Raw genomic sequence first — 26675 nt, forward strand, 5'->3', positions numbered from 1 at the left:
TCGCAGCTTGATGCTTAATCCAGTCTAGCATGCTCCGTTGCTACTATGGACATGGGATGGATACGATCAAGTACTCCGTATAGCATACCGTATCGTACGATACCGGTACGTACGAGCTTGTACTGTTTATTGCTAGGAATGTCGATCTCTCGACTCTCGGCCGGACCCCGAGCTTGGCCCGACGTTCTTTTCTCATTTTCATAACTTCAGAGCAGAATCCACCCAGACGGAGTGCTTCATCTCTTATTATTCTCGCAAAAGAGATTCTGCCTGAAATGCAGGAAGCCGCTGTCAGGTTGAACAGGCGTCATTAGCGGCGATAAGGACCCCGCACTTCCGCGGAGTCGAGAAGAGCATCGCACAGTGATGGCAGGACTCTCGACAACCTCGCTGGCTCCGGAGTCGACTTTATGGGACTCTGTTTCCATTTACGTCTGATCAAGGGATAAAGAGCTGCCATTTCTTGTGATTATGAGAACCAAGTCGTGTACTAGAGCTATGCGGAGATGCCTGATCTAAATCTCCAACGGTTGAAGTACTGACTGGTCAGGCTCACTGGCCTTGCAGAAACGGCGAGGCGCGGTTGGGTGGTTGGCGAGGGCCGCAGGTAAAGTAACCGCACCTGCAGAAATGTCAGCAGCTAAGAAGTCCGAGGTCAGGTGCGTTGTCAGGGTACACCGGAATCGCAGTACGTTTGCATACATACGGAAGTTCCCCTTCTGCCACGCTTCCTGCGACACCCGCCTCGCATAAATTACAAGGATATGCCTGCTTGCGCGCAGGACTGCTACCACTCAAAAGCCGCCGGTTTCATACATGACCGTTGTCGTGGTCGTGTTTCAGGGCGTGATCAAAGCGCTCGGAAAAGTCGTAATCGGATCTTATCTGCTGATGGGCGTTTTAGGGTCTGCTGTCGTTGTAGAGGTTCCTTCGAGTCTGCAGTGTGGAACAGTTGACTCGCAGTGCAGGTGGTCGGGTCTTTGTGTCGCAACATGGCTGGCCTTGATGTTACGTGTGATACACCCACGGGGTGGCCTTTCCCTGACAACTATATTTACCACTTATTGTCCTTGAACGAGACGAGGCGGTAAATGGAACATAGCCGATCGAACCATGATACACTGGCGCGTTCTTGCAGCTGTCGGGGCGATGAACTGGGGTGGTTACTTTAGTATGACCCCTCCAGGGCCGCTGCGAACGCATACTAATACTCAATGCCCAAGTCTACGACATCCCGGCATCGCTTTCGACCCCTTTATCAAAGCATCTATCGCTCTCGGACCACCAGTTCGCCTACCTGATCTCACTGCTCTACACCGTCTACGCCGTTCCCAATACCGTTCTTCCCTTCCTCTCAGGACCGGCGGTGCAACGGTTCGGGGAAAGAACAGTGCTTGTAGTCATCACGTCCAGCATAATACTCGGACAATTGCTATTCGCACTTGCTGTCCAGACCAAATTCGAGTTTGGGATGGTCGTAGGCCGCGCATTGATAGGGCTCGGGGGAGAGGTGGTTAATGTCATCGGATGCGAGATCGTCACGCGTTGGTTCCAGTGATTACCCTCGTTTCTAGAAGCGCACCGGGCAACGCTAATAGCTTTCGCGCCGATCATAGAGATAAAAGCCTCTCTTTGGCGCTAGCGCTCAATCTAGGAGCGGGAAGACTAGGCAGTGTTGCGAACTCGATCATTATTCCCCGGGTGGTCGAGCCGTACGGCGTCGCACCGGCTACCTGGATCGCAACAGCGCTGTCTCTTGGTGTCGCTATTGCAGGTGCTCTGTACCTTCTGACCATCACCAAACCTGAAGTCGATGGAGCGCGGAATGAAGATGATGACTGCACGAATTCCGCTCCGCTGTCATTCCGTCAATTCTCGCCCGTGTACTGGCAGCTAGCCCTAATCTGCCTTTTGAGCTACGGCTGCCTCAACACATTCACCAACTCCGCACAGCGCTTTTTAGCCGTGCGTTACTACCACGGGGACCAGCGCTCTGCTGGCTCAGCGATGAGGTATGTCCAAGTTTTTCCGTCGGACTAGCAATCCACCCCGAACTCACACTCCCCCCATCAGCATCGTATTCATCCTCTCCGGTATCCTCGTACCGGTATTCGGGTTCCTGCTCGACAGCCTCTCATCTAAAAACTACCCTCTCGTCTTAATAACCAGCAACATCCTCCTGATGCTTGTACATGCGATCTTCATAACCGGTGCGGGCACCAATCCAATCCTCCCGCTATGTCTCCTCGGTAACGCCGACGCACTCTTCAGCGTCTGCTTTTGGGCCAGCGTCGTGCGATGCCTCCTTCCTCCCAGGACGGATCTGCACGCCTACACACCTCCTTTGAAAGCTGAGGACAGCCCCAGTGAACACGAATACGAGCCTATCCTGTCCAGACCTGCCACAGACGCTCCCGACTCGGAGGAAGATGGAGGGGGATTAGGGGCAGAGACCCTCGGCATCCCCTCGAGTGATGCATCTCGCACACTAGGCTTGGGCATCATGTCTAGCCTGCTGAATACCAGCACGGCAGTTGTGCCTATCCCTCTGGCTGTGATGGAGAATCTGGCGGGCTTGGCGGGGTTAGAGACTGTGTTTTTGACGCTGGCCTTCGCGGGGTTTTTGGCGGCCGTGAGGTTGGCGTGGATATGAGTGGCATTTTCAGGCTATTTTCATTTATGATGTGGTTTATTTACTTAGAAAGCTGTGAATTTACAAGTTGTCGGCGATACAGTGTTGCATGAGGTCCGACTGTCTAACTAAATATATATTTGGGAGGTAAGACTTGCATCCATCCATAGATTGGAACCCGACTCCTTTTTCCAATATTCATTCAAGCCATTGTGCAGTATCAAGATCGAAACCCTCGTGCTCTACGCTCCAAGTAGTCACTCTGATCCTCCCATCCAAATGTACATGCTTCATACTAGACCCGAGCTCAAACCGCAACCTCGCAACGACTTTACGCCCCCCTTTACCGGTGCAGGCTTCGAACAATCAAGAACCCGGAGACCCATATCAATCAAAACAGAACCCTACTACAAGTCAGACTTGAGTTGAAAGCGCAGAAAAGCAGCAGACCTCAAAAGTGGCAACTATCTCTACCACGTGCTCCATCTTCATCTCGAACTGGCGGCCGTTATCAAAGTCGTATCCGATGGCTCCAGACGGTGCATCCCGGTGCCCCAAAATATCCAAAGAAGATATCCCACCCTCGTCATAGCGGGTACGAAACCCCTTGAACGAGCTCGCACCAAACATAACTTCGAAGCCGTGGTTATCAAACACCCACTGCTTAGCCGTCGTTCCGACGGTTGCCGTTTGCCCGCTCTGGAACTGGAACTCCACAGCAACGATCTAATATCTTTGCTTGCGACGGGAGCTTCTAGTGTCCCGAGACTCGGCGTGGGATATATGACGCCCCGATTTTAGTGAGAGGGGCGGGGATTCTGACTCTACCCGTTGACCGGGCACAGAGCTATCGCCGTGGTAGTGCTGCAATGCTCTCCCGGCGAATGAAAGCCGTTCCAACCGGACCCTTGACCTCGATCCATCGAGGTGGTCGGCAATCCAAAGGACAACCTCCCACACTCTCGCCGTAAGCTCGATCCGGGGTCTGAGTTTGGATGTAGTGCGGTATAGCAGCTGCCAATCAACAGTCCCTGCCCCTGCCTCTGCCTCTGCATCTGCCGAATATCATGCCAGAAGCCTCGCTCACCATCCATTCGAAATCGGGACTTCCAAAAGCACGCCCGTGGAACACCACTTCCATTCCGCGCGACACATACCGTAGGCTTAAGTACTTCGCTGTTGAAGGGGAGATGGGAATGCCCTCCCGAAGCTCCAGCGGAAGACGCGCGAAGCAATCCTTGAGCCTTCTGCGCAAGCGAACGTTATATCTCAAATCTGCACGCGATTTGGGAGGATGCCTGGCGCTCTTCCAGTACAGGTGTGCGATGGGGGTTTACGTCGGAATGTTTGCGAGATCGCAGAATACATCTACAACGTAACATTGTTAGTCCCATCTGCTCTTGGTCACAAGCAGCAGGCGCAGGGCATGCGTACGTTTTAGCGCTGGCAACGTCACAAAAACATCCCAGATCCTCTAGAGAGCCGGCTTGTTCTCAATCTCCCCGACACAGTGAACCAGGAGCTTCCAGCACTCGGAGTGAACAATGAATAGAGGCACTGGCGAGGACGCATCCACTTTATCGCATTCCATTCCTCTTCAGCATACGATTGCATCGTCGGTTTCGGGATACCAAGGCCCATGGTTTCGCGAGCACGGACGGGATATTGAGACTGTCCCGCGTAGTCGGTAGACTGAAGCCTACATTTAGCAAGCGTGGGAATAGACTGTAAGGAAAGTGAAACTGACGAATGCTGATCCTGTCTAGTCAGTTGATGCGACGGCTCTGGGTCTCGCACCCACAGAGGATGCATTGCGTGAAGTGATGAAGTTGGGATTTGTGGATGCGGGTCTTCTCTGGCATTGTGGAAATGTTGTATGAGAATGAATAACAGTCTAGAGATAGAGAGCAGGATCTGAAGCATGATGTAATGGCGTGAAGGTTCTATCCAGCCTGCGGAGGTGAGGTTCGAGGCTCCGGTTCATGAGTAACTCTTTCCAACGCTCTTGGGCTCTAACCAGTTTACAACCTTTAAATTTGCCTTGGAAGCAAATTCTCACCTCCCTCGCCTGTTCCTCGAGTGCGTCTGACCTTTTGCGTAATTGGCTCAAAGCAGCATAAGTTCCTTTCCTGACTTATACTAGCTCGGTCTTTGACTTCTGCTTTCTTTTAATCACTCAGCAGGGCATATGCTTGGAGCTGTGGCTTAGGTAAAGGGACGCAGATTGAGTGTCTTTGTAATCGCCTGTATCTGGCAATGGCTACATTATGCGCCTCTGAATAGTCCTAGTGCAAACCCACAGCGTACATTGCAATACAACAAGCACGACACAAAGTCCAGACCAATCAGAATGCAATAAGCCGATCCCCCCTGAGAACATTGCCAACATGAGTCTGGACCTTCTCAAACCGCATAAAAGCACACGACTCGCTTTCGAGGTGGTTGAACAGTCCCGCCAGTGCGGCAAAGGGCTTCGCGCAGCCGCGGTTTGGACAGTGATAGACCTGCTGCTTGTGCACAGGTGAGTTCAAGTGCTGATTAAGCCCATTTAGTTGCCGGAACGACCGATGGCACAGATAGCACTCGTAGCTGCTGCCGTTCCAGGACTGCGCGGTCGCGGAGTAGCTGGCGTTTTGCTCCTCCTTCCACCCGATCTGTTTATGAGTGATGACGCCGTGCGGGTCACGCTCGCGGATCAGACGATAGATGCTCTCGCGGTTGACACTTGGGGCGCTACGGCACGAGCCTGTTTCCAGATGGTGGGAGAGACCGGAGGCAGCGGTGAAGCCAATTTGGCAGAAGGGGCAGTTGATCTGGCGGCCGCGATGGATTTTGGAGTTGAGATGCTGCGCCTTGGTTAAGTATCATACAACCATGGTACAAAGCGGGCGGAATGGTGGACTCGCCGGGAGAGACCTTTCACGTACCGCGCGCAGGTTGTTGTCGTTCTGAAACCGTCGGTCGCAGGGCTTGCAGTAGAACCGATAGTGGCCCAAAGCCTTCATGTGCTGTTCAGCTGCCGATTGGGAGTGGAACTTGTTGTTGCAGGTCTCGCAGGACCACCTGGGTGCCCAGTGACTGGTGGAGTTCATGTGTTGGTTACAGGCGCGCTGGGTGCGGAAGCATCTGGAACAGGATTCGCATTCAATCCAGTGGCTTTCATAGCTCAGATGACTGTCAAGTTCATCGTAGTCGTAGAAGGAATCGTCGCAGACGTCGCATTCGTACATTGTGTCAGAGTTTGGAGCTGCGTGGGTGGAGAAGGTAAGGCAAGTGTGGTGATGAGTGAAGTTGACTGTTGTGGGCAGAGTGGAGGGAGGTGTTTGTTTGAAGAGGAGCGGGGAGGAGCTGGAGCTGGAGGGGCAAGCCGTGTTCCTGGATTGAACTCTGGTCCCCACCCGGTGCCAACGGAATCAGAACAATATCAAACTACTGGTTGGATGAAAAGGCCATAAGCCCATAAGATCCAATGATTATTCTAAGAACTAGGATGATCCCTGACGGAGATCAGCTATTAATACCTAGCTATCAAACAGCCATAGAAAGTATTAGTAAATCTGATTCCTAGACATGGCGAGGTGACAAACAGAGGGACCTTGCACCTCCCAACCTTGAAAGGCCTTCTGGCCATCGACAAACAAGTGGTAGCAAAGTTACCATAGCTAACTTAGAACTTCATGTTTAGTTCATCCATGCAACAGAATCTCATCACAGGCTTTGTTATCTAGTGCTTGACAGTCTGCTGTGTTTCTGCCATCTGGAGGTATATAAACGGCGTCGAGAGGATGTGCCTCGACGGCCGGCCAACATCCTGATACTCACTCAGTCCACGTAGACAGACTGATGAGAGAAAAATAAAAAAAAATCGACACCTGTGAGATTCGAACTCACGCTCCCGAAGGAAATGCCTGGCTTGTATGGAGTATCGACATACTGTAGCAGGGCATCGCGTTAACCACTCCGCCAAAGTGCCTTATGCTTGGCAAAACAGGTCTGTTGTGCCTATATCAGCATGTGAGTATTCGCATACACGGTTAGATGCACTTGGGCCTTGTAGGGCGGTCCATGTCCAGGTGCGATTGTCGTACTCCGTATAGTAGACCGGGACCTAGGGTCACATATTGGCGAGTTATAGCAAAACATAGAAGCTGCTTTCAAAACTCACTTGAGGATTCGACTATGGCAGGAAATGATAAATCAGGAGAGATGAGACGCGCGCCATGCCTCAAGGAAACAATAATAATACTGAAAATTCTGCTGTACCAGCAGCACGGTGCACCACGCGACATCGCGAACCGATTCTTTGGGCCTACAGGTTTGGTTCTGGGTTGTGGCTCGATCGTCGCAGACTCCACTGAGATAATGATTTTGTGGAAGAAATCTCTCATGGAACATTGAGCTGCAGAGTGGAAGGTGCAAGGAGACTGCAGTACTCAGCTGTGAGCAAAATAGGGTCACTGCCCCAGGAGGGGCAATCATACACTGATGCCCGGTGCCGGCCCTAGAGGACATTGGGCTACTGTCCAAAATTTCCTTTGCAGATTTGCCGCCTGGAATGTGACAGAGATAGCAGTGTGCAAAAGAGACACCCGATATTGGCCAGCCGGTATACTGTATTGAGTATTCTACTCCGTGGTTTATTCCTAACGGCAACAAGTCTGGAGTTCAAAAACAAAAAGTGATCAACCCCTGGCGGGTTTCGAACCCGCGATCTTGAGATTAGAAGTCACACGCCTTACCACTAGGCCACAGGGGCTTGGTTAGAAATCTCTGCATTTATAGACAACTATAAAGCAAAATTAAAAGTGGCGAGTAAAAATCAAGCTACTCCGTATAAGGCATTATGACCCCTGTACCTGGGATACTATATATATCCTGGCTGCTGCATCAAGATTGTACTAATGCAGCATGCGGGCATAATTATATAAGCAGACACTGAGCACTAATTCAAGTCTAGGTGTATACAGTATAGCACTCTCAACGCATTTTACCGAGACCCAAAACTCGCACCCTACTCGTGCAGATTAAGAAAGGCTCCTCTAACAGAATCCCTGGTTCGGCTTCCGCCACAATCCACCTGAGATCAGCACCCGGATTCCAAAGCGCAAAAGTCAACTGCGGCCGCATCAACCTGAGTGGGCTTAGGTGAACGACTTAGCAAGGTAGACAAGACGGGTACAATTGTTCGCCAACTATGCCATGTTCCAGGAAGGCCAATGGCAAAAACCCAAGCAAAAACGACACCTGTGAGATTCGAACTCACGCTCCCGAGGGAAATGCCTGGCTTGTATTATTAAAGATACTATAGCAGGGCATCGCGTTAACCACTCCGCCAAAGTGCCTATCACTGAGTTATTGTCGCCGTAATCGGTTCCATAGGTCTATGGATTGAGAAATGGGCACTAATCGAACTTGACGATGACAGGGTTATATAAATTGAACTGCTTATTGCTATACAGTTTTTTTCATCCAACCCGTTCAAGGTTATAGACTTGCAGTTTGCATATATCTACGGTTCTATATGGGCTTCGTAGCGACTGGCCGCTATGGTTGGGATAGGGATGTGCAAGGGAGTTAGTGAGGACGGTGACTGCTGCGATGTCCCAATACGAAGGTATATTTCCGTCTGCCCCAGTCTCCCTTGATCGCACTCGTTAATATGTCATCGTTTTAATGTCATCATGGGGAGAGGAAGGCCACCAACTGACAGGATCACCCAGGCAAGGACGGCCGTACACGGAGCCTAGTTGAAAAGTAGCAAACTAACATCGGAGACAATATAAGAGACATCAGCTTCCACCTAAGTAGGATTCGATTATTCTCTAAGGAGTATTATACAGAGTATATACAATAATGATTACCAAAGCTACCAGAAGTTGACAAGGGCATGATAGCTTATCCACAGACCTGAAAAGCCAGATCCACCGCTTAGACAGAAGCCCAAGCACTCAGGAAGAAGCTTAGCAAGAAGCACCAGAAGGAACGTTCTTGCACTTGGAGCTCTTCTTGCCACCGGTGATATCAACACCAGACCAAGTCCAGTCCTTGCAGCTACCGGATCCACAGAGGATGTTGACACGGGTGGCCTTGCTGCCAACGGAACCAGTGACCTTCTTGAAGGTGATGTCGTCGACCTTGACGCCGTTGGTAGGGGATCCAGTGGGGCTGCCGTTCTCGTAGTCCTGCTCAACAATAAGACCGTACTTGGTGATGCCGGAGAGCTCGATGTCCTCGAAGGTGACGTCGGTGACGGAGCCGGTGGCCTTGTAGACGGTCTTGATGCGCACGCCGTTCTGGGAGTCCACGACCTTGGAGTTGGTGATGCTGACGCTCTTGACGGTGTTGTCGCTGCGGCCGCCGACGGAGCCGATGGAGAGACCGTGGCCGCCGGAGCAGTAGCCGTTCGTGAAGGTGATGTGCTCGCCGGAGTTGATGGCCAGGCAGTCGTCCTGGTTGTAGACGGTGGCGCCGTCGATGGTGATGTAGGTGGAGGAGCCGATGTCGAAGGCGTCGGTGTTGTGGCCCTTGCTTGTACCGGCGGAGTTGTCGATGGTGACGTCCGTGATGGTCAGGTGGTCGGACTGGATGCTGAAGCCCTGCACGGGGGTGTTGTAGATCTTCAGGCCCTGGATCTTGGAGTTGTTGAGCTTGTGGGCCTTGAAGAACTTGGGCTTCGTCTTGCCGCCGTTGCTGCCCTTGGTGTCCCACCAGCGGGCGCCGTCACAGTTGATCTTGGCGCCGGAGGCCTGCTTGACGGTGATGTTGTCACCGGAGACGGAGATCAGAGGGCCCTTCCACTCCTTGTAGCCGAAGGTGGTCTCGCCTTCGAAGATGACCTAGAGACGGTATTAGGGGGGTTTGATAAGATGGTAAGGGAAGACGTACGGTGGCACCGGACTTGAGACCCTCCAGGTTGAGAGTCTGACCGGCAGGGACCTCAATGCCCTTCAAGGTGACGGTGGAGCACTTGGAGGCACCGGACTTGGCGGCAGAGGCAGAGGTGAAGGTGCACGAGGAGCGAGCCTCCAGGTCAGCGGCAGGGGCGGCGGCGACCAGCGCAGCGCCCATGGCCGCAGCGATGAGAGAGTTCTGAAAGAAATGCATTGTAAGGACTGAGTGGGAGTGCAAAGAACGACAGGGACTTGATCAACAGATCCCGAGTAAAGCAGAGAATGAAGGACGATGTTGAGGAGGCAAGACATGGGCGCGTCCCAGCCTTTTATACCTGGCCCTGGACCATGGCCAGCCTAGGGGTCAAGTCAATCCAACTCATGGAGCCGTCATCCATGAATATCCGGCATTCACCGGCCTAGGGCTGAGGAATCACCTCAGGGTGGTCAGGGCAAGCTATCTCAAACCGCTAAATGAATCGGATAGCACCCTATACTAAGCGACTGAATGAGATAGCACCCGTACAAAATTAAGCCTAATAGAGTATAGCGCCGTGTCTTAGCTAGTAAAGGCCACCCCGCCAAGACGCCCTGTAGCCAATAGGAATTCGCGGCGGCCAATGTTAACTTCTTACCACCAAGGCCTTTACCCCTAAGATCTTTCCGCAGTTACTAAGTTACCAGAACGCAATACCAAGCTGGCGGGCGTATAAGGCCTCTGCGGGCGCGCGGCGCGCGCGCAAAGTTATTTATTTTAAATAATTACCCCTTTTTAAATTAACTAATGAGATTCCTCCGTTATATTAATATAAATCTAAATTTTAAAAGCTTGGAATAGCTTCAGAGTACGCGGTTTAATTAGTATAATTAAGGGTGCTATTTTATTTAGTCAGGCGATAGCAGTGGAGAACAAGTTTACTAATAAATTACTAGGCAAGTTATGTAACAAGTCTAGAACGGCGCTATTTCAGGGTGCTATCCCATTTAGTCGCTTAATATAGGGTGCTATCCGATTCATTTAGCGTATCTCAAACAGCGGTCGACCCCCTGTCCCCACTTGGCAGATGGCCTCCCCACTCGCGAGCAAAGCTTCGCCGGAGATCAGCCTGGATCAGGACGGTGCCGAGGCTTCGAAGCTTTTCTCGAACTCGTCTGTGCCTGAAGTTCCCTGGCCAGTTCGGCCGTTTGAGGTTGTCTTACCTGACCCTGGCCCCTGGTCCCGCGGAGGGTTCTCAATCCAGTTCGATTTGTGTCGTATAGATTGCGAGTGGGATCTTGTCTCTTTGTTGATGGCAAACCGGCAAGCCTAAGCAATCTACAGCAGCGCCATGTCTTAGTGTAATCAGCGCAGGGTTTTCCGGCAGAGTGGTGAGGCGAGAACGTGCCTGGAATGGAAGCATCCACTGCCAACGTCAACGGTCAACGGTCAGCCTCTAGAGACTAGAAGCAAAGTTTAAACAGCCATGCTGCAGACATGTTAGACTTAGACCCTTTTCTTGCATGACAGCAAACAGATTCTCGTCGGGCTTGAAACGCCGCAGCCTGGCTCAGAAGATTGGAGAAGCTCAGAAGAAGAGTCGGGAAAAGCTGCTGCCTGCTGCGGAAGGCGGGGCATTCCGACTCATCTGCAGGGTCCACTGCCTTATCAGTAAATTGGTGTATGGCTTGGTCTGGATGGCCATGGTGCCCTCTATCATATCATTAATATTGTCCCTAAGGGGGAAGAAGGAAGGGAAGGACCTCCTTTCCTCAGTTTCTTCAAGCTCGGGAGTGGCGCTAAGAGATACCTACTGCGTCTCGACGAATGGGTCCCTCATAATTCCGTAATCAAGAATCATTCTGTTGGGATATCTCATGAGAAGGCAGCCGTTGCCCTTCTCCTAGATACCGCTTTACGTACGGACATTTTCCCAGGTTCCATACCCGCCAGAATCATGCATCACGAAACCCCCAAAATGAAGGCAGAATCATCAACCCAGATACTGTAGATTAAATGTCAACTCGAATCGCCGTATTTCCATTCCAAATCCCCGCCCACTGCAATGTCTTCCGCCACAAAGCCTCCTGCCTCTCCTCATCCAGGCACTCCATATCCGGCAAGCCCACGTCTTTGACGGGGATCGAAAGCGTATAATACCCGCCGTCACCATCACCATCGCCATCGCTATCGCCGTCGCCATCAACCTCATTCGAATCCGGCCCCGTATCCGCAGAGACACCGGCAGAAGCGCCAGAATCAATCCTGACGTCCAGAGCGAAACCCACAACCCCGCCCGCTGCCCCAGCACACGTCCGCATCGTCTTCTTAGCCTTGACCTTCGTCCCCACAAACGGTAGTCGGCAGAGTAAGGAGAGGGAGGGGCGGACGGCCGTCATTAGGAAGAGAGAAAGGAGTTTCAGACGCAGTGAGGTGTTGACTCGTAGCTGGCGCGAGTTGAGGAGGGTCCCCGGGTTGACTGCGATGGCGGTGATGGTGTTGAGGGCGATGTCCTGGCGCGTCATGCCATTAGCATACGTATCTCTGGCACCTAAAAAAAAGGAAAATGGGCGCGCGAACCTCCTCTAACCGCCGGTTCAACGCGTACATCCACATGATGATGGCAATCTTGGAGTTTGCGTGTCGCCGGATTCCGCGGGCCATGAATTCCGGCTTCTCCTTCTTCCTGATCTTCGGCTTCTCCTGCAGCTCTTCTAAAATCTGTTCGGGAGACTGTGGCTCACATTGAGCCTGAGATTCGACCGTGACCAACTCATCTAGATCATCCGGCATACCAGGCGGATACTTCTCCAGGCCGCGTGCGCGTCCTCGTTCAAGTACGGATTTCAATGGCCAGCGTAGATGCGCATCGCAGGTGAGAAGCACAATGCGTCCTCCCGCCTCCGGTTTAAATGAACCCAATAGCCGGAGGATAAGCACCGCGTGCGCGAGGAAGTTAACTTGGAATGTCCTCTCGTATCCATCGTCCGTTACCTCCTCTTCTTTGCGCAGATCCCAGTGCGAAGCATTGCAGATAATGCTAGTTAGCGGCGGGGTCTTGCCAGATTGGACGTCTGCGCTGACTTCTGTAGCGAAGGTGTGCACGGATGAGATGCTAGAGAGGTCGAGGGTTCTAACTTTGACGCTGATGTTTGTGTTGCCTGTGAGTTCGGGGAGTTTGATTTTGAGCTTAGATGGATTGCGGGCTGTTAGCAGCAGCGTAAACTCATGTTTGTTCTCGTGTTCGGGAGCCGGGTCTTGATGTGAGTAGCTGGTGAGGAGAAGGTGAATGACGCGTGTGGCGAGGGAGCTGGTGGCGCCGGTGATGAGGATTGTTCCTGGCATGGTGATCTTGAATATGTTTGTGAGACTCTGCCAAGAGGACAATGAGGGTGAATCCAGGGAATATATCGAGGGGAGCGGCGGTGCAAGGAGGGGGAACCTTGACTTGATCTGAGTTGTCCGTTACACTGCAGTCAGCCCTAATTGGAATGCTGTAACGTACGGGGTACAAGGGGTCCCCGGTGATCCGTGTTCGAAACAAATCAGGAATTCGAAGCAGCATGTGTAGGTGACATAGCATGCAGTACACTCTCGCTCGCGTAGAGAGTATGTTCCGAGAGATTGTAGCGTGCATAATAGCTACCGGGAATGCTGCTAATGTTCCGACGGTGCAGTGATGCTGATGGGTTAGCCTGCTGGCATATTTATCCCAGAGACGTTAAAGACGTGCCAGAGTAGAGAGTATCAATAACCAACTCAACCACAGCGCCAAGAATATGCCTCGCCGAGCTTTCCAGGGAAAACAAAGAAGTTGAGGACTGGACCGGTCTAAGGTAGCATATCAGTCAAATCAGAACTGCGCAGATGCGAGGCAGACGCGGGTGCATGCATATGTTCTAATAGTCAGTCCACGTCACAACAGATTAAGCTTCTTCGCTGGGCATGTTTGTCTGGCACTTTTCCATGTGTAAGCCCATGTGGTATTACCGAAGTGCCTTTGGATGATGTTGAAGTTGCGTATGCGGAAGGACCTTGACCTTCCCGGAGACGAAGGACGCCTCAATCAAATCAATCCGCTTTTACACTTTCAATCTCCAAGAAAACATCAGAATAAACCTCCCTTGCTGAAATTCTGCGACCAACCGGGATCAGTTGAAAACAGTTTTGAGTCATGCTCACGCTGATACGAGACAGCCTTGGTTGAGCGGTATATCGCTATTCACCAGCGAGCGCAGAACGTAGGTGATAGCACTAAGTGTGACCCTTTGAGCGTTGAGACTCCCGTATATCTCTCGCGATGTCCCGGTGAAATTGAATGTGGCAGAGCCGTCCTCTCTGTTGATCTTGACTTGGAGGCATAGTTTGGAGCGGTCGTCCATGTAGTCAACTGCCTGCAGCGGAAGGTCACTCAGTTGGCCGTGGACGGCTCGGACCTCGGGAGCAGGTCGCAGACCTTCTGGCGTTGTCTTGCATGTATTTCTGGAGGCAGTTAGTATAACAACGACAACTTTACAAAGGGATTGTATACCTGAACTGTCGGAAGGCCATACTGCTTTATTGACTGTTGAATCAGCTAGATACCCTTCTGGTTTGCAGTAACCTGGGTCTTCAAGTCGCTCAACTTGTCTGATCAGGTTCTCGTACCGGTGCATCTTGGATACGTCGCGGGGTTGTGTAGCATGATTTCCGCCAGACCTTCCTTGTCAAAGACCCCTTCCTCGACCAGCTTGAATGCAGTAAAGGAAGCTCCTTGCTGCCAGATTTCCTTTGAATGCGGAGGCATTGAGCCTGCCGCAATGCCACCAATATCGGCATGGTGGACCAGATTGGCGAGACTCGTGGCGGCCGGCAGTATTTTCTGCGCGCGATCAGCATCCTGCCCAATGTCAGCGAGCTTTACCAGGACACTTTTCTGGCGATCGAGATTCCATGTGCCATTTCACTGTACTTCCAGTGCATTGACCATCGTGATAGTGCTTATACTCATGTTGGTTTCCCCTTCTGCTCCCGCACGACAGCCACAGGCTGTATGTACTGTCAATGGTAGCCCGTACGCCCAGATCCCATCAAATCCCTCATCAAGGCATGCAGGGACTCGGCAACCAAGTCCCTGCGCATACTTTCCAGACCGCAAGAGCAGGATTTGCTTGGTAGACCATTTTCTCATTTCCAATTCTCTTAGTCCCCTGTTCTGTGTTTGGTGTGAGGTCGGACAACCGCGCTTAGAAACTTTCCTCCCCTTCGACCTCGAAGCAACCCACGCCTCAGCCGTCGTGCTTGTCCTCATCTCAGTTTTCCCCGGGTCATATCCTGTCCCTGGCCCAAACCCCGAGGCGATGGTCCGTGATCCTAACGCCGTTTCCGATACCAACGCCGATGCCGAGATGGCCACTTATGCGCAACAAGCTAGGAAACTCCTCAAGAGGCAATGAGCCCGACCCAAATACGACTTGCGCCACTGTGATGAGCTTTTGGATGTTGCGGTGGACCTGTCGCCGTATGAAATGCTTGGGCTTGCACGGCTTCTGGACTGGGATTCGTTGGTGCAGGATGTGTTTCCCGAGGGGATGCTGAATGGTTTGTGAGCACGACTAGATAGAAACTTCTGACTGGGTTAGTATTCGACTGCCCATCGAGTGGAGTTGCAGGACCTTTCGAGAGGGAACTGGAGGGACTACACCCCCGGTCAGGGCCAAAGAGACAAGAATGTCCTTCCCTAACTCGAGAGCCAGCTGGCGGCCAGTAGACCTCAATGCAATCTTACTGTAGAATGCCTCCTGCGGAGCATTAATGCGCCATCCGTACTGTACTTTCGATGGGTAAGATCACCTAGGCCCACTGCCTCCATCGCAAAGCAGATCGGGGACACCACCAGCCTCCTGCGTAGACACAGCTCGCTTCAACCGAGCCGAGTCTGCCTTTGATTAGCCTGTCCCCAACTGCATTAAAACCAGACCATGTCCAGGCCTCGTCCACTGGCTGCCGAGGGACAGTTGTCCATCTCGCCTGGTGCACTTCGCAATCGCATGCTGAGAAGGCTGGTTCGTGCAGATAGTCAATAGTTATGGATTAGAGACTGGAAGGAGACGTTGGACTCGACGCCTGACAGACGTCTTTGAGGAGTCGCGAGTACTGGATGGATCTCGTTTGGTCGTCCGGCGGTATCTAAGCGAGGCCCAAGCAGTCTGCTCCAGCTATTGTTATTATTTTAATTGCTACCAAGCACAAACATATCAAGAAGGCACTTTGGCGGAGTGGTTAACGCGATGCCCTGCTATAGTATCTTTAATAATACAAGCCAGGCATTTCCTTCGGGAGCGTGAGTTCGAATCTCACAGGTGTCGACTTTTTGGTCTCGTTTTTCCTATACCTAATTTATATGACGAGGAATACATTAATCCGGTAACCAGTAAATATAAGCAAGGCACTTTGGCGGAGTGGTTAACGCGATGCCCTGCTATAGTATCTTTAATGATACAAGCCAGGCATTTCCCTCGGGAGCGTGAGTTCGAATCTCACAGGTGTCGACTTTTTGCTCCAGAAATTTCTTTTTTTTTCATCCTGGAAACCCTGCCCGTTGATTATTCTGCGGACGAAGTGGCGCGGCATGACATCATTTGAATTGCTTGGGCGTGGCGTTGATGGTGGGTGCGGTCTGACTCCTCTGAAGTACGGAGTCGGTAGGTTGGTTGACTCGCGCTGAGAATAGGGATGGCGATTCTTCGCTAGGCCCGGTTTTTTAGGGATTACTGTTAACTGTATGTATGCTTTGATCTTCTGGATAGATAGAACGTCAGATTAGGACTTATGCATTACTCTATTACAGATCATGTAGATAGACCAAGTATAGAAACCTTAGATACATGAGAGAAGAAAGAAATGTCGTAAACTCGTACAATCGTTTCGTATGTGCAGAGCATAGATCAGGAGGGTGTATGTATCGGTCGCCCCATCCTCATGCTCATCATGTAGGACATGTCATAGCCAAAGAATCGCAGACAGCACATCGCACCAAAAGGACACGCGTAATCCAAGCCAGGACCAGAAAGCCGGGACCGCGTCACAATAGCCAGACACGCAGACAGCCAGACGCTAAAACCAAGTCTCCTGCTCCTCATCCTGATCCCACGGCGCCTGAATCCCAAGCTCGTTCGCAACCCTCACAGCTGAAACCACGCACCCCTCGAGCAGGACCATTCCATCCCAGCACCAACCACCCACAACATAGACATTGCCATCGCCGTTCTTCCACCCTTCAACGGCGACGGCGTCCTTCCCTTTCTCCTTGTCCTTACACGCCGTCGCGCCGGGCGGTTTCGCGTACGAGAACAGCGAATTCACCACGTCGCGGCTTGCAGATGTTCGAAGGACGCGCGTGAAGCGCACGCTGTGCAGGATCTTGTCCTCTGCGATGCTATTCTCAAGCGCGTATGTGGTAACTAGGACGTTGGCTGGGTGTTCGTGGATCGATTCGGTGCGCGTTGTACCCGAGGCATCGGTCTCAGTGACCATATGCATGGCCGTGAGAACAGAAGCGCAGGAGCCGTCTGGGCCCCGTGAACCATTCGACGACGCAATCGACTTATCCTGATCAAAGGTCTTGATGTTGCGCTTTTGCAGACGCTCATTGGCACCCAGGTAAGCGCTGGTCTTGCCTACGCGGCTGCGATCGCGATGCACGACGGTGCGCACCTCCGTCGTCGGAATGACCTTCATCGCCAGCGAGAGCGGACTGAAGATCTTCCCTGTGACATCGGGCGTTGTGGCGATGATGACGCGATCGTACTCCTTCACGCCTTCGCGCTCGCTCTCCTTCCCTTGGTTTGCAATGAAGTGGACGCGGACTCGCCCGGTCCGTAACGTCTCGACCTTGGTGACTCTGTGGTTGTATCTCACGTTCAGGCCGTCGGAGAGGCGCTTCTCGGCTGCTTTGACGCCGCGGGTTAGAGTGTAGTGTGGCTTGCGGTGGGTTTGGCGTGCGTAGTTGATGATGTCGGAGGCTGGGAAGTCGAGAAGTTCGGCGTGCGTGCAGGTTGTAATGCTCGACATGAGTGGGAGGAAGTACCGGGTTGTGTAGTAGGTTGGGATTTTGACGCGGGAGAGGTACGCGCGCAGGGTCTCGCCTGTGCCGGTGGTGTTGCTGTAGAGGTCGTGGGCGTGTTCTGTCTCGCTTGCGCTGGACTTTCTTCTTTTCTTCCCCTTGCTCTTTCCCTTCTTCGGCGGGGGAGTCGTCTTGGGTGGTATCCAGAAGCAGGCGAGTGTAAACCAGAAATACCAAAAGAGGAGATACAGGATTTCGAAGAAGTACTCTGTGCCGGTAATGCCTGCAGGTCGGATAGGTGGGAGGATGTGGTTGTTGGACGAGTGGATGAAGTAGGCCCCTCCTTCTTCGTCGTCTTTCTTGGAGTCGGAAGCAGGGCATTGGCTGTTCTTGGAGAAAGATATGCTGTAGACGAATTTTGGCGAGGCAAACACCACACCGAGATACCTGTACATCTTCAGGAGGTTGTCGTAGTACCCGGCAGCGAAGGCGCGCATGGGCAGGTCAACTCTTCTCCCTTCATTTTCGTTGTCATCGTCTTGATCATCCTTCCTCGCGTTTTTAGGAAAGTCATAAGCAAGGCCTCCTCCTATTTCTAGAGCCTGAGCCTCAGCCTCAGTAGACCTTGGAAGCTCAAAGCTCGCCGAATCCAGCGACAGAACATCTTGCTGTACACCTATCAGCACAATCCATAATCACAGAAAAGCGCAGAGAGAAACGTACCACCTCCAAGAGCTCAACCTCAAACCTCCTCTGCCTGTCATTCCCAAGCAAGAAAGCTGCAGCAAGCCCCGCCATCCCCGAGCCAACGATGCCCACCGTCTCCCCGCCGCCCAGGATAAACGAGTTCCGAGAACTAGAGCTGAGACTTTCCTTGGCGTCCTCATGGTATCCTGAGTCCCGCCTGCGGGTGCGGGTGTTGGTGCGCGCAGACCTGGATCTGGATCTGGCTTCGGGTGTGCCTGTGCCTGTGCCTGAGCCAGTGTTGGTGTTGCTTGAGATAGGGTTATCTGGAGCATGGATGTCGCCCAAGGCGGACAAATCTGGTGGTGGTGCTTTTGTCGCCACCATTTTGAACCTTCTGTGATCCAAAATTATTGCGACTTCAAAGGCAAGGGTGAAAACATGCGAAGGAAGAAAGAGAGGAAGAGTGTTTTTCATCAACACAAGATTGAAGATCATCTGGGGGATCACGTGAGGCAGCCAAGGGTCCAAGTCTTCACTACAAGTGGGTACTCTTCACGCTGTGCAGAAATTATTTAATATGCTGCCGCGGTCTAGCGGCATTAGCCTCACATGATAAAACAGGAAACCAGATTATTGTGATGATGATTGATTGATCGAGCTATATACAGATAATACAGGCTGAGCTTGTCAGTTAACTCCTCCCAAGGTCCTCCCAAGGTATCCCATCCATGCCAAACAATTAACCCAGTCCAGTCAAGTCCAAAGCAATGCAAATCCAACCAGTGATCGACAGGCAAGGTCATCAGAACGTCTCGTCCCTCATGACGGCTGCCTCGTATATAGCCGAGCCGCGAGGCTCTATCCTGTATGTTCCCATACTTTTAAATCCCTTTTCCCCGCCGTCGCTGTTGAATCAAAACACAAGGGAAAACAAGAGAGGGTAATAAAACAGAGTCAGGAACAAATAAAAGGTATCCACAATGACTGACAATAATATCCAAGAAGGTATAAAAAAAACGCCAATTAAACATGGAGAGAAGTTCATTAGTCGTAAAGAAGGAAGTTAGGTAGGTGGGTGATGAGGTAAATGAGAGGTAGATGACGGCCTAAGCGTTGCTCGTAACCGACTTGGTCTTCGAAGCGTTGGTCCACGATAAGAAATCGAACTTGTCTTTCGCGTTCTCCAGGAGCGACGGTGAACTCGACTCTGACTGCAGCGTGCTGCGAAGTGGCTGTGTTTCGCGCGGCTCAAGGACAAGCGACCGACGATAGAAGGTCTGCATACTCCTTTCGCCGTTGGATCGAACGCGAACCAGCTCGTTCTGCATCCAGGCCTGCAGCTCTGGCACTTCGGTGAGGCGATACGGGATCTGGAAGCGCTGCAGCTCGCTGATGATCTTGGCGGTCTTGACGTGCTTGTCGAAGTTGATCACAGCCATCTCGCCATCATCGGTCGGGAGGCTGCGAAGAGCCTGGTTACCGTGATCCACAAAGGTTAAGTCGGTCAAGTAGGTACCGACAAATGGCAGACAGGGTGGAACGTGGTTCTGCAGACGCTGTCGGAGAACTGCATAGTTTCGACCCACATCAACAATCGTCCGCAGGTACTCTAGCGTCCCCTTCGTCTTCTGGGATACAATCTCCCAGGTGCGTCGCAGCCGCGAGATCATAGATGAGTTGATGGAGCAAATGATAGCCATGAGCGAGTCATAGTTGTTGAGGTCCAGGCACTTGTTGGCGATCTTGACCCAGTGCTTGATGATGGCTGCCCGCTTCTTTGGCTCCTCGAGTTGCAGGATGGAATCCACAACAAGGTTCGCGAGATCGGTGGAAAGAGTAGACATGCCGCGGACATTGACTGCAAGCGAGCCCGTCTTCTTCATCCATTCAGTCGCCAAGAGTTCTTCGGGTAGAATGGCACAAAAGATACGCGACTCTTTGATGGTGAACTGTCGCGCGAGTTCCAATGGATCGAAGTCGAGGATGCTGATCGTGCCCTCGCCGTTCTTCCACTTGTTGAGCAGGTCGAGCTCCTTCTTCTTAAGCAATGTTGGCGGAAGTGGGGTATCGGGATGAATGTACTGCGCCGTGGCGGTGTTGGTCTTGCCCATCGAGGAGACAAGGCGAGGAACCACTGGGCCTTGAAGCTTAGCGACTTTGTCCGTCAGTTCGAGGAGACGATGCGCCGCACTCGGCAGATTCTGCATCAGCTGGTTGTTGGAGAACTCAATGATGAACTCCAAGGCTACGTTGTCGCAGTCATGGCGCCAGTGAGATTCGAGCCAGTTTTTAAAAACATTGTACACGCGTAGACGCACAGGCGAAGCTGCATGCGGAGTATCCCCGATGTAGTTGAAGCGGTCAACTAGGGTCTCAGCAAATTCCATCGGGGATGCAAAGAGGCGGAAGGTAAGGTAGAATGTCGAGACGAACATCGCGTCCGGCGTCGACTGATGGGCCGTCAACTTCTCAACCAATGCGCGTAGGCTTCCACCCATGACGTTTCCATCCTTGAAGATCAACTCGTGCGCATATGTCTTTTCCAAAACATTGGCCTCAGTCTCTTCGTTCTCTTCCGCCAGGGTCGAGTAGCTGACACTGTTCTTGAGCGATGGCGCCATCCCAATGTCGGGAGAGGTCGCCCTGGTTGAGGTCTGAGACACACCGCTCATTTCCGAGTCCCGAAGGTTGTTGTAGGTGAAACTGCTGGCGTTACTGGTAACGCCCCGGCTATACGAGTCGCTGACCTCAGACTTGGCATGACTGTCACGACGGAACGAGTCATCAAACGAGGCATCCTGAGGGGAAGACGGGAAAGAGAGCTTGTCAAAGCTGAGTGACAGGACAGAAGATTGGAAGGATGATGATGGCTCGGTTGTTGCAGGGGTAAAGGCTTCGTTGCGCGACTGGAAAGACGCAGGTGTCATGTCATCCGTCAGACCAGGGGTGGATGGGGAGGAAACATTGTTGAATTGGGGGATCTGCAGTGGAGGTGGGGGCAGTCGTGCCATCTCCTGAGGGCGTTGCTCTGCCACGTCGGCCGTGCGCTGCGGTTGTGGGGTGGAGTTTTCTTCGGGTAGCGCGCTACTAGGCGTAGTCTCATCCTCTTCAGCTTCTTCGGCAATGTTGGCGACTAACTCAAAGTCACCGCTCTGCTCGAGCACCAGGCGAGCTCTGGCCATGCAATTACCAGCCGCTCGCACGCAGTCGGTTGCCGCATCGAYCAGGCGCTTGCCTTCATCCGGCATAAACACCAGCTCGTCGTCAGGCGAGTTAGCCGGGCGGAAGGCGTCGCGGGCGGCAAATACCAATTCCGACAGGCGCTCATACATGGTGTCTCTGGCTTGCTCTAGCAGTGTGCTGCCCTGCGCATCATGTTCGCACACGGCCTCAATCACCGTGAGGAGCCCACGGCAAGAGCGCACCGCCTGCTCGGTTGTGATGACCAGCTCTGTCGAAGAGCGGGATTGCAAATGCAGACCAATGAAAGAGCCCAACACCCCAAGGAATGCATCGTAAGTGGTTGTGAGGCGCTCAGATGCGAGGTTTGGGTTTCGGGCGGTAGCGGTGGCGGGGCCGCTGTAAGACACCCGGTGCGAGACAGAGATGCGTTTGGTAGATACCGACATGGGACGCGGAGGTTGTGAGTCAAACGCATCCATCCGAGCTGACGCCCGGCTCATATCCAATCGACTCTCCAGGCGACTCTCTAGTCGAGAGTCTAACCTGCTCTCTAATCGACTTTCCAGGCGGCTCTCCAATCGGCTTCGGTTGAGCAGTCTAGACTCGTTTCGCTCCGTCTCGACCTCAGATGTAGCATCGTCCACTGGTGAGAAGGTTTCGGATGTAGGTGTCGGAGGGATGTCTTGGTTTTGCTGCTGCTCAAGCTCCGCAATCGCCCTGCTGAGACCGACCTCCTCGTTCCAAACATCGAGAAACCGGACACCCCGAGTTACGATGCGAAAGGCCTTCAGCAGCATCTGATCCACCATCCACTCGATCTCTTCCTGCATCGGCTCCCCACTGGATAGTTCCTGAAACTTTTTCGTCGTTCGCACTAGTGACGACAGATCTGATAATAATGCCTTGCGATTCCGTCGCAATCCGTCTTGGCCTTTCACCAGTGCCGAGTCGCGAGTGAGACATTCCGACTTTTCCAGTAGAAATCGAACACCAGCAATCAAGCCCCGAACGAGGTCCTGATTGCCAAAGTCGATCAGTGGCGATCCGCATCCTCCACGGATGATGTCCCAGAAGTCCGTCAAGGCCTTGAGCAGCGGGCGCATCGAAACCTGGTCGTAAGCTTCACAGTAGTTAGTGGGTAACCAGCCCCGAGCGCCTGTATCCAGAAGCGTGCCGTCGGCCCAGCCATTGGTGTGAACAGAGTGAACCAAAATGATATCGCCTTGATCCAGAGGCAAAGTAACTGTAGAGGGCGAAACATCTCCAGCGGGGTGAAACGGGTAGAACGCGCGGAGGTAGTTGTGGAAGACCGTACGGTTGCTGTCTGAGCGGTCCATCGTGTCCTCCTCGGTATTCGGATGAGGTGTTGTTGGGGGTGTGATCTGACTATCGTTGGAATAGAAACGGTTTGCGACGGGGCGAAAGTTGTTTCCTTTTTCGATCTTCAATGGCGCAATATGAGGCTTCATTTGATCCATTTCGTATGTTCCAGCATATAATATCTATACAGGGATGGGTCGAGGTCACCGGCGACCAAGGTTCAAAGGACGGTCAAATCAATGAGCATCCTCACAGTTCGAGTACAAGCAAAAGACCGGTTGCTGCAAAAGGTTGAGTCAATCAATCAAATGGTGATCGAGTAGTTGAAAGAGTGGTTGGAGATATTTGGCGTGCAGGTATCATCCGACACTGTAGACATCACGTCAACAACTTGTTTTCCTTCTTTCGAGCGGCTGGGAGAGCGTTTGAGGGGGATGGCAATGTTTTGCTAGGGTTGCGGCGCAGATCACCGGGGAGAGAATGTCGGGACGTATTCAAGGGTGCAGGAATGGGAGGAATGCCGGCGTCAGGCAACCGGTTGCTAAGCTACCAACGTACCTAATATCCCAGATCAAGTTAAAACAGGCAAAGTCGCACTTCTACAACTTGAAAAGAGAGAAGCACGTTCATTCAGTCCGTCGAACGAGGCAATGAAGTCGTCGACAGGCACGAGGACGGGGAATTGGCGGCAACAGGAAAGGGAACCAAGCAAGGATCCCAAGCAACAATCGATTGGCGAATAATACTCCCAATCCTCCAATGATGCAGTTGTACTTCCGCCGAAGGTGTTTTGTCGGCGATGCAAGGACCGAAGCTAACCCGGCACGAGGTCTGTTGAATACAGCAATGATCGCAAGCCGTAATATAACAATTGCTTCTCGTCTTGCCTTTCCGATCCTGATCGACGAAGGTGCAGAGACAAAAGGGCCGAGGGAAGGAGGAAGGGGTCGTCTTGCTGGAGCTAATGTACGGCGGTCGCTGTGTAGAAAGCAAGGGCCACTGATCGACCAAGACACTGGACTCGAGGATTTAACGCAGAAGCGACAGAAAGGAACGACTCGGATGACAATGGGGTCGGTCACTACTTGGGGTAGGGAGGGACAAAAGAAGGGAAAAGAGAGGGAAGAAGGAGTGAGGTTGAGGAGAGGAAGGGAAAGAGGCGATAATATGGAGGAGGAGGGGAAAGGGACTTTGAACCATAAGAACGACTGAGACTAAGATCACTGCCGGCCCACTCTCTCTCTGGAGTCGACTCCGTCTGCTGGAGAGTCTCTGAGTCTCTGCGATCTTTCCTTTCCTGATGATTTTCCGAGATACCCTAAGAAATTACCACAATATTATTCCTTTCAGGCAGCTAACTGTTAGCGCCGCCCCGAACTGTCGATGATCTGCCATCACACAAGCCCCGACTTTGCTTGCCCTGATTAGCGCTCGGAAAATACGGAGTAATCATGTCATGTTACTTATTCTTCAGTCTTCTATTTTTCTCTCCGATCATCTCGAATTGGCATATCTCTCCAGAGCAGTCGTGGACATGGCAAATATAGACCTGCGGACGGACGAAGACCGTCCGGAGTGGATAGATTAACGGCACTTGCAGCAACAGGGGTTCGAGTCGTTAGTCTAGAGCATTAATGAATGGTATTATTATTATCACCCTACTAAATTAGTGCACTTAGCGTTATGGGGAACGGAAATCCCTCGGCTAACGCTTTTACGGAGTATGATATATTATTGTTTTTTTACGCCCCAATTTATTTCCTCGTTCTGAGCCAAGACACTATCGCCAGTGGTGGCAAAGCCACTGCACCCCCCGCTGCAACTTTTGTTGCAGCCTTGCTCGGATTCTCTTCAGCAATATGACCTGTCCGATTCAAAGAACATTCTGCTTTCTGACATACATGCACCCAGTCTTCCGACCCGCCAGTCCGTCGAAGCTCTGGTTCCACGGCCAAAATATGGGCGATCGACGGCGCATCCAAGGTTGACAAACGTCTGAGCCATGGGGGCGCGCCGCCTCCATGTCTCTCTTTCCTCGCTCTTCCTGAGTCTTCCTCCAGAGCTAGACTTGGACTTACCTCTTGCGTGCTAGTGTCCAGCAAAAGAGCTGCCAAACCAGTCGGAACTCATCCCCAAATCCAAGAGCCCGTCTCTCTGGTAACTGGTGGCACAAATTTTAGGTCGAATTGGCTCCCGGTCTGGACGTGGAGTCTGGACTGTGCAAGTGGAACTGGACGCTGGACGGGGAAGAACGTGATCATAAGTTCATACTGTCACTCGGAAAGAGCAGTTCAGTTATCAACATCGGAATGACCGGACATGGCTCAGGAAGGATCTTGTCCAAAGTCCTATCGACCACGAGGGGAAATGTCCGTACCTACACTTAGGTATATTATTTGAGATCAAATTCATTCCAGAAACTGGACCGGATTCGCTCTTGCTATGTGTCTGCCTGCATTGCCACTCAAGTCCATCGAGTTCATCGAGTCTAGCCAAGCATTTCAATTTCAACTTCGTACAACATCCCACGAGTCGGTTTACCTATCACACTGCAGATTATGCAGTCGTGTCAATGCATTTCAAGAGATCTGAAATGACCTCATTGTATCGGCCATGGTTGCATGCTCATTCACTGGGGATCGTAATCCAGGACACAAGGAACGGATCCGCCAGACCAATGCACACTGCATGCATAGGAGCTTAGAGCACATCCTGGTCCCCTGATCGCTGGCGGAGCTCTCAGATTATTTCATCCTTTGATCCGAAGCTCAATCCGAAGAATGGATATGATGGGACCTGCTCGGTGGGGACCGGACTGCCCCGTTTCGCAAATCGCGATTTGCCAACTTCCTAGGCGTATCCAGCTCGCTGGGACGCGCAGTCCGCGCCGCCTGAGCAGATTCGCGCCTTATTGAACGCCAAATGAGAGTAGGTTACATCGTCGTCCAGCTAAGTACTAGGACTGTGAGATTGTGTTTGTGAGTTGTGTCTCTGAGAGTGTATTACTGGGAGCTCCAAATTTTCGGGCATTTGGTGAGTTGTTGTTTTATTTAGTCACTTCATTTGCGCAGTAAGCTTTGATATACCGTAGTACAATGCCGAGTCTCCATGACGATTGATCTGCCATTGGATCATTTGTGAACAATGACTGCCTTGGTATGGCAGCTCCTAGCTTGAGTACCACGTTTCACAAAGCTCTCATTCTTTAGCCAGGTATGGGGCTCATCCCCGCATGTAAATTGTCCTGTCATTCAGTGAATGGTTCGAATAATCACCAATCTCACCATCACTGAGTCACTGACGGGTGACAACCAGGGTATTCAAGCGGTCTCCCGGGTTTACGGTTCCTGATCAGAAAGCCCGGGCTTATGCAGCTCTATCCCGATTCGGAAGCGAATGGGGGATGCCCCAGGTGCAGTGAGTTCCTAAAGCTTGATAGCATGGGGCAGAGGCGTGCAGTCCACGAAGCGCACAAAGATATTGATTCCGTGCGGACAGACTTCAGAGATGGGTGAGATCAAGCAGATGAGCATTGGGTTCAATTATAGTGGATGCGTAAACATCGTTTCGAGCAAGCGTTGAAAGCATGGACCAAAAGATTGCTTTGAGGCCCACACCGGCTCGAACCATTTCCTTTGGGGGAAGGTATGGAGGTAAGCCTCGGATCAGTCCCCACTGACCTTCCAAATCGCGTTGGAGCGGGATGCGACCGAACAAAGAGCGAGATTCGAATCTCGAATCTCGACCGGGGCCGACCCTCTTGACTCAGGAGGCCTGACAGAAGCCGATTGCCGGCACTTTTGTTTATCAGAGATCCTTTCTACTCCGTACTATCGCCGTCGCATCGTCTTTGGCGGTCACCAAAGGTCCTTTTTACTATCGCCGCATCGCCGCTAACGAGGCGTCAATCGTGCGAGTCCGGGGTCATATTATGTGGCGTTT

At 52.2% G+C, this 26675-nt stretch overlaps 5 protein-coding genes across 5 annotated transcripts; 1 reads left to right on the forward strand and 4 right to left on the reverse strand.

Annotated features, from left to right (window-relative positions):
* Positions 1–1113: 1113 nt before the first annotated feature.
* On the forward strand, positions 1114–2653 carry DSM5745_10991 (uncharacterized protein; the record flags this gene model as incomplete). The annotated part of the gene is made up of 3 exons (XM_026753007.1): positions 1114–1477; positions 1556–2012; positions 2074–2653. 3 exons carry the CDS (start codon positions 1114–1116, stop codon positions 2651–2653), a joined length of 1401 nt encoding a protein of 466 aa, XP_026598330.1.
* A 5939-nt stretch (positions 2654–8592) lies between these two features.
* DSM5745_10992 (glycoside hydrolase family 28 protein) lies at positions 8593–9736 on the reverse strand (the record flags this gene model as incomplete). The annotated part of the gene is made up of 2 exons (XM_026753008.1): positions 8593–9468; positions 9518–9736. 2 exons carry the CDS (start codon positions 9734–9736, stop codon positions 8593–8595), a joined length of 1095 nt encoding a protein of 364 aa, XP_026598331.1.
* Positions 9737–11511: 1775 nt separating this feature from the next.
* On the reverse strand, positions 11512–12844 carry DSM5745_10993 (uncharacterized protein; the record flags this gene model as incomplete). Its single annotated transcript, XM_026753009.1, has 2 exons — positions 11512–12012; positions 12080–12844. 2 exons carry the CDS (start codon positions 12842–12844, stop codon positions 11512–11514), a joined length of 1266 nt encoding a protein of 421 aa, XP_026598332.1.
* Positions 12845–13677: 833 nt separating this feature from the next.
* On the reverse strand, positions 13678–14050 carry DSM5745_10994 (uncharacterized protein; the record flags this gene model as incomplete). Its single annotated transcript, XM_026753010.1, has 2 exons — positions 13678–13981; positions 14031–14050. The coding sequence occupies 2 exons, from the start codon at positions 14048–14050 to the stop codon at positions 13678–13680; spliced, it is 324 nt and encodes a 107-aa protein (XP_026598333.1).
* A 2544-nt stretch (positions 14051–16594) lies between these two features.
* On the reverse strand, positions 16595–18614 carry DSM5745_10995 (uncharacterized protein; the record flags this gene model as incomplete). Its single annotated transcript, XM_026753011.1, has 2 exons — positions 16595–18211; positions 18267–18614. The coding sequence occupies 2 exons, from the start codon at positions 18612–18614 to the stop codon at positions 16595–16597; spliced, it is 1965 nt and encodes a 654-aa protein (XP_026598334.1).
* Between the last annotated feature and the right edge of the window lie 8061 nt (positions 18615–26675).

Source organism: Aspergillus mulundensis (genome assembly GCF_003369625.1).
Source record: "Aspergillus mulundensis strain DSM 5745 chromosome Unknown scaffold_18, whole genome shotgun sequence".
NCBI lineage: Eukaryota > Fungi > Ascomycota > Eurotiomycetes > Eurotiales > Aspergillaceae > Aspergillus > Aspergillus mulundensis.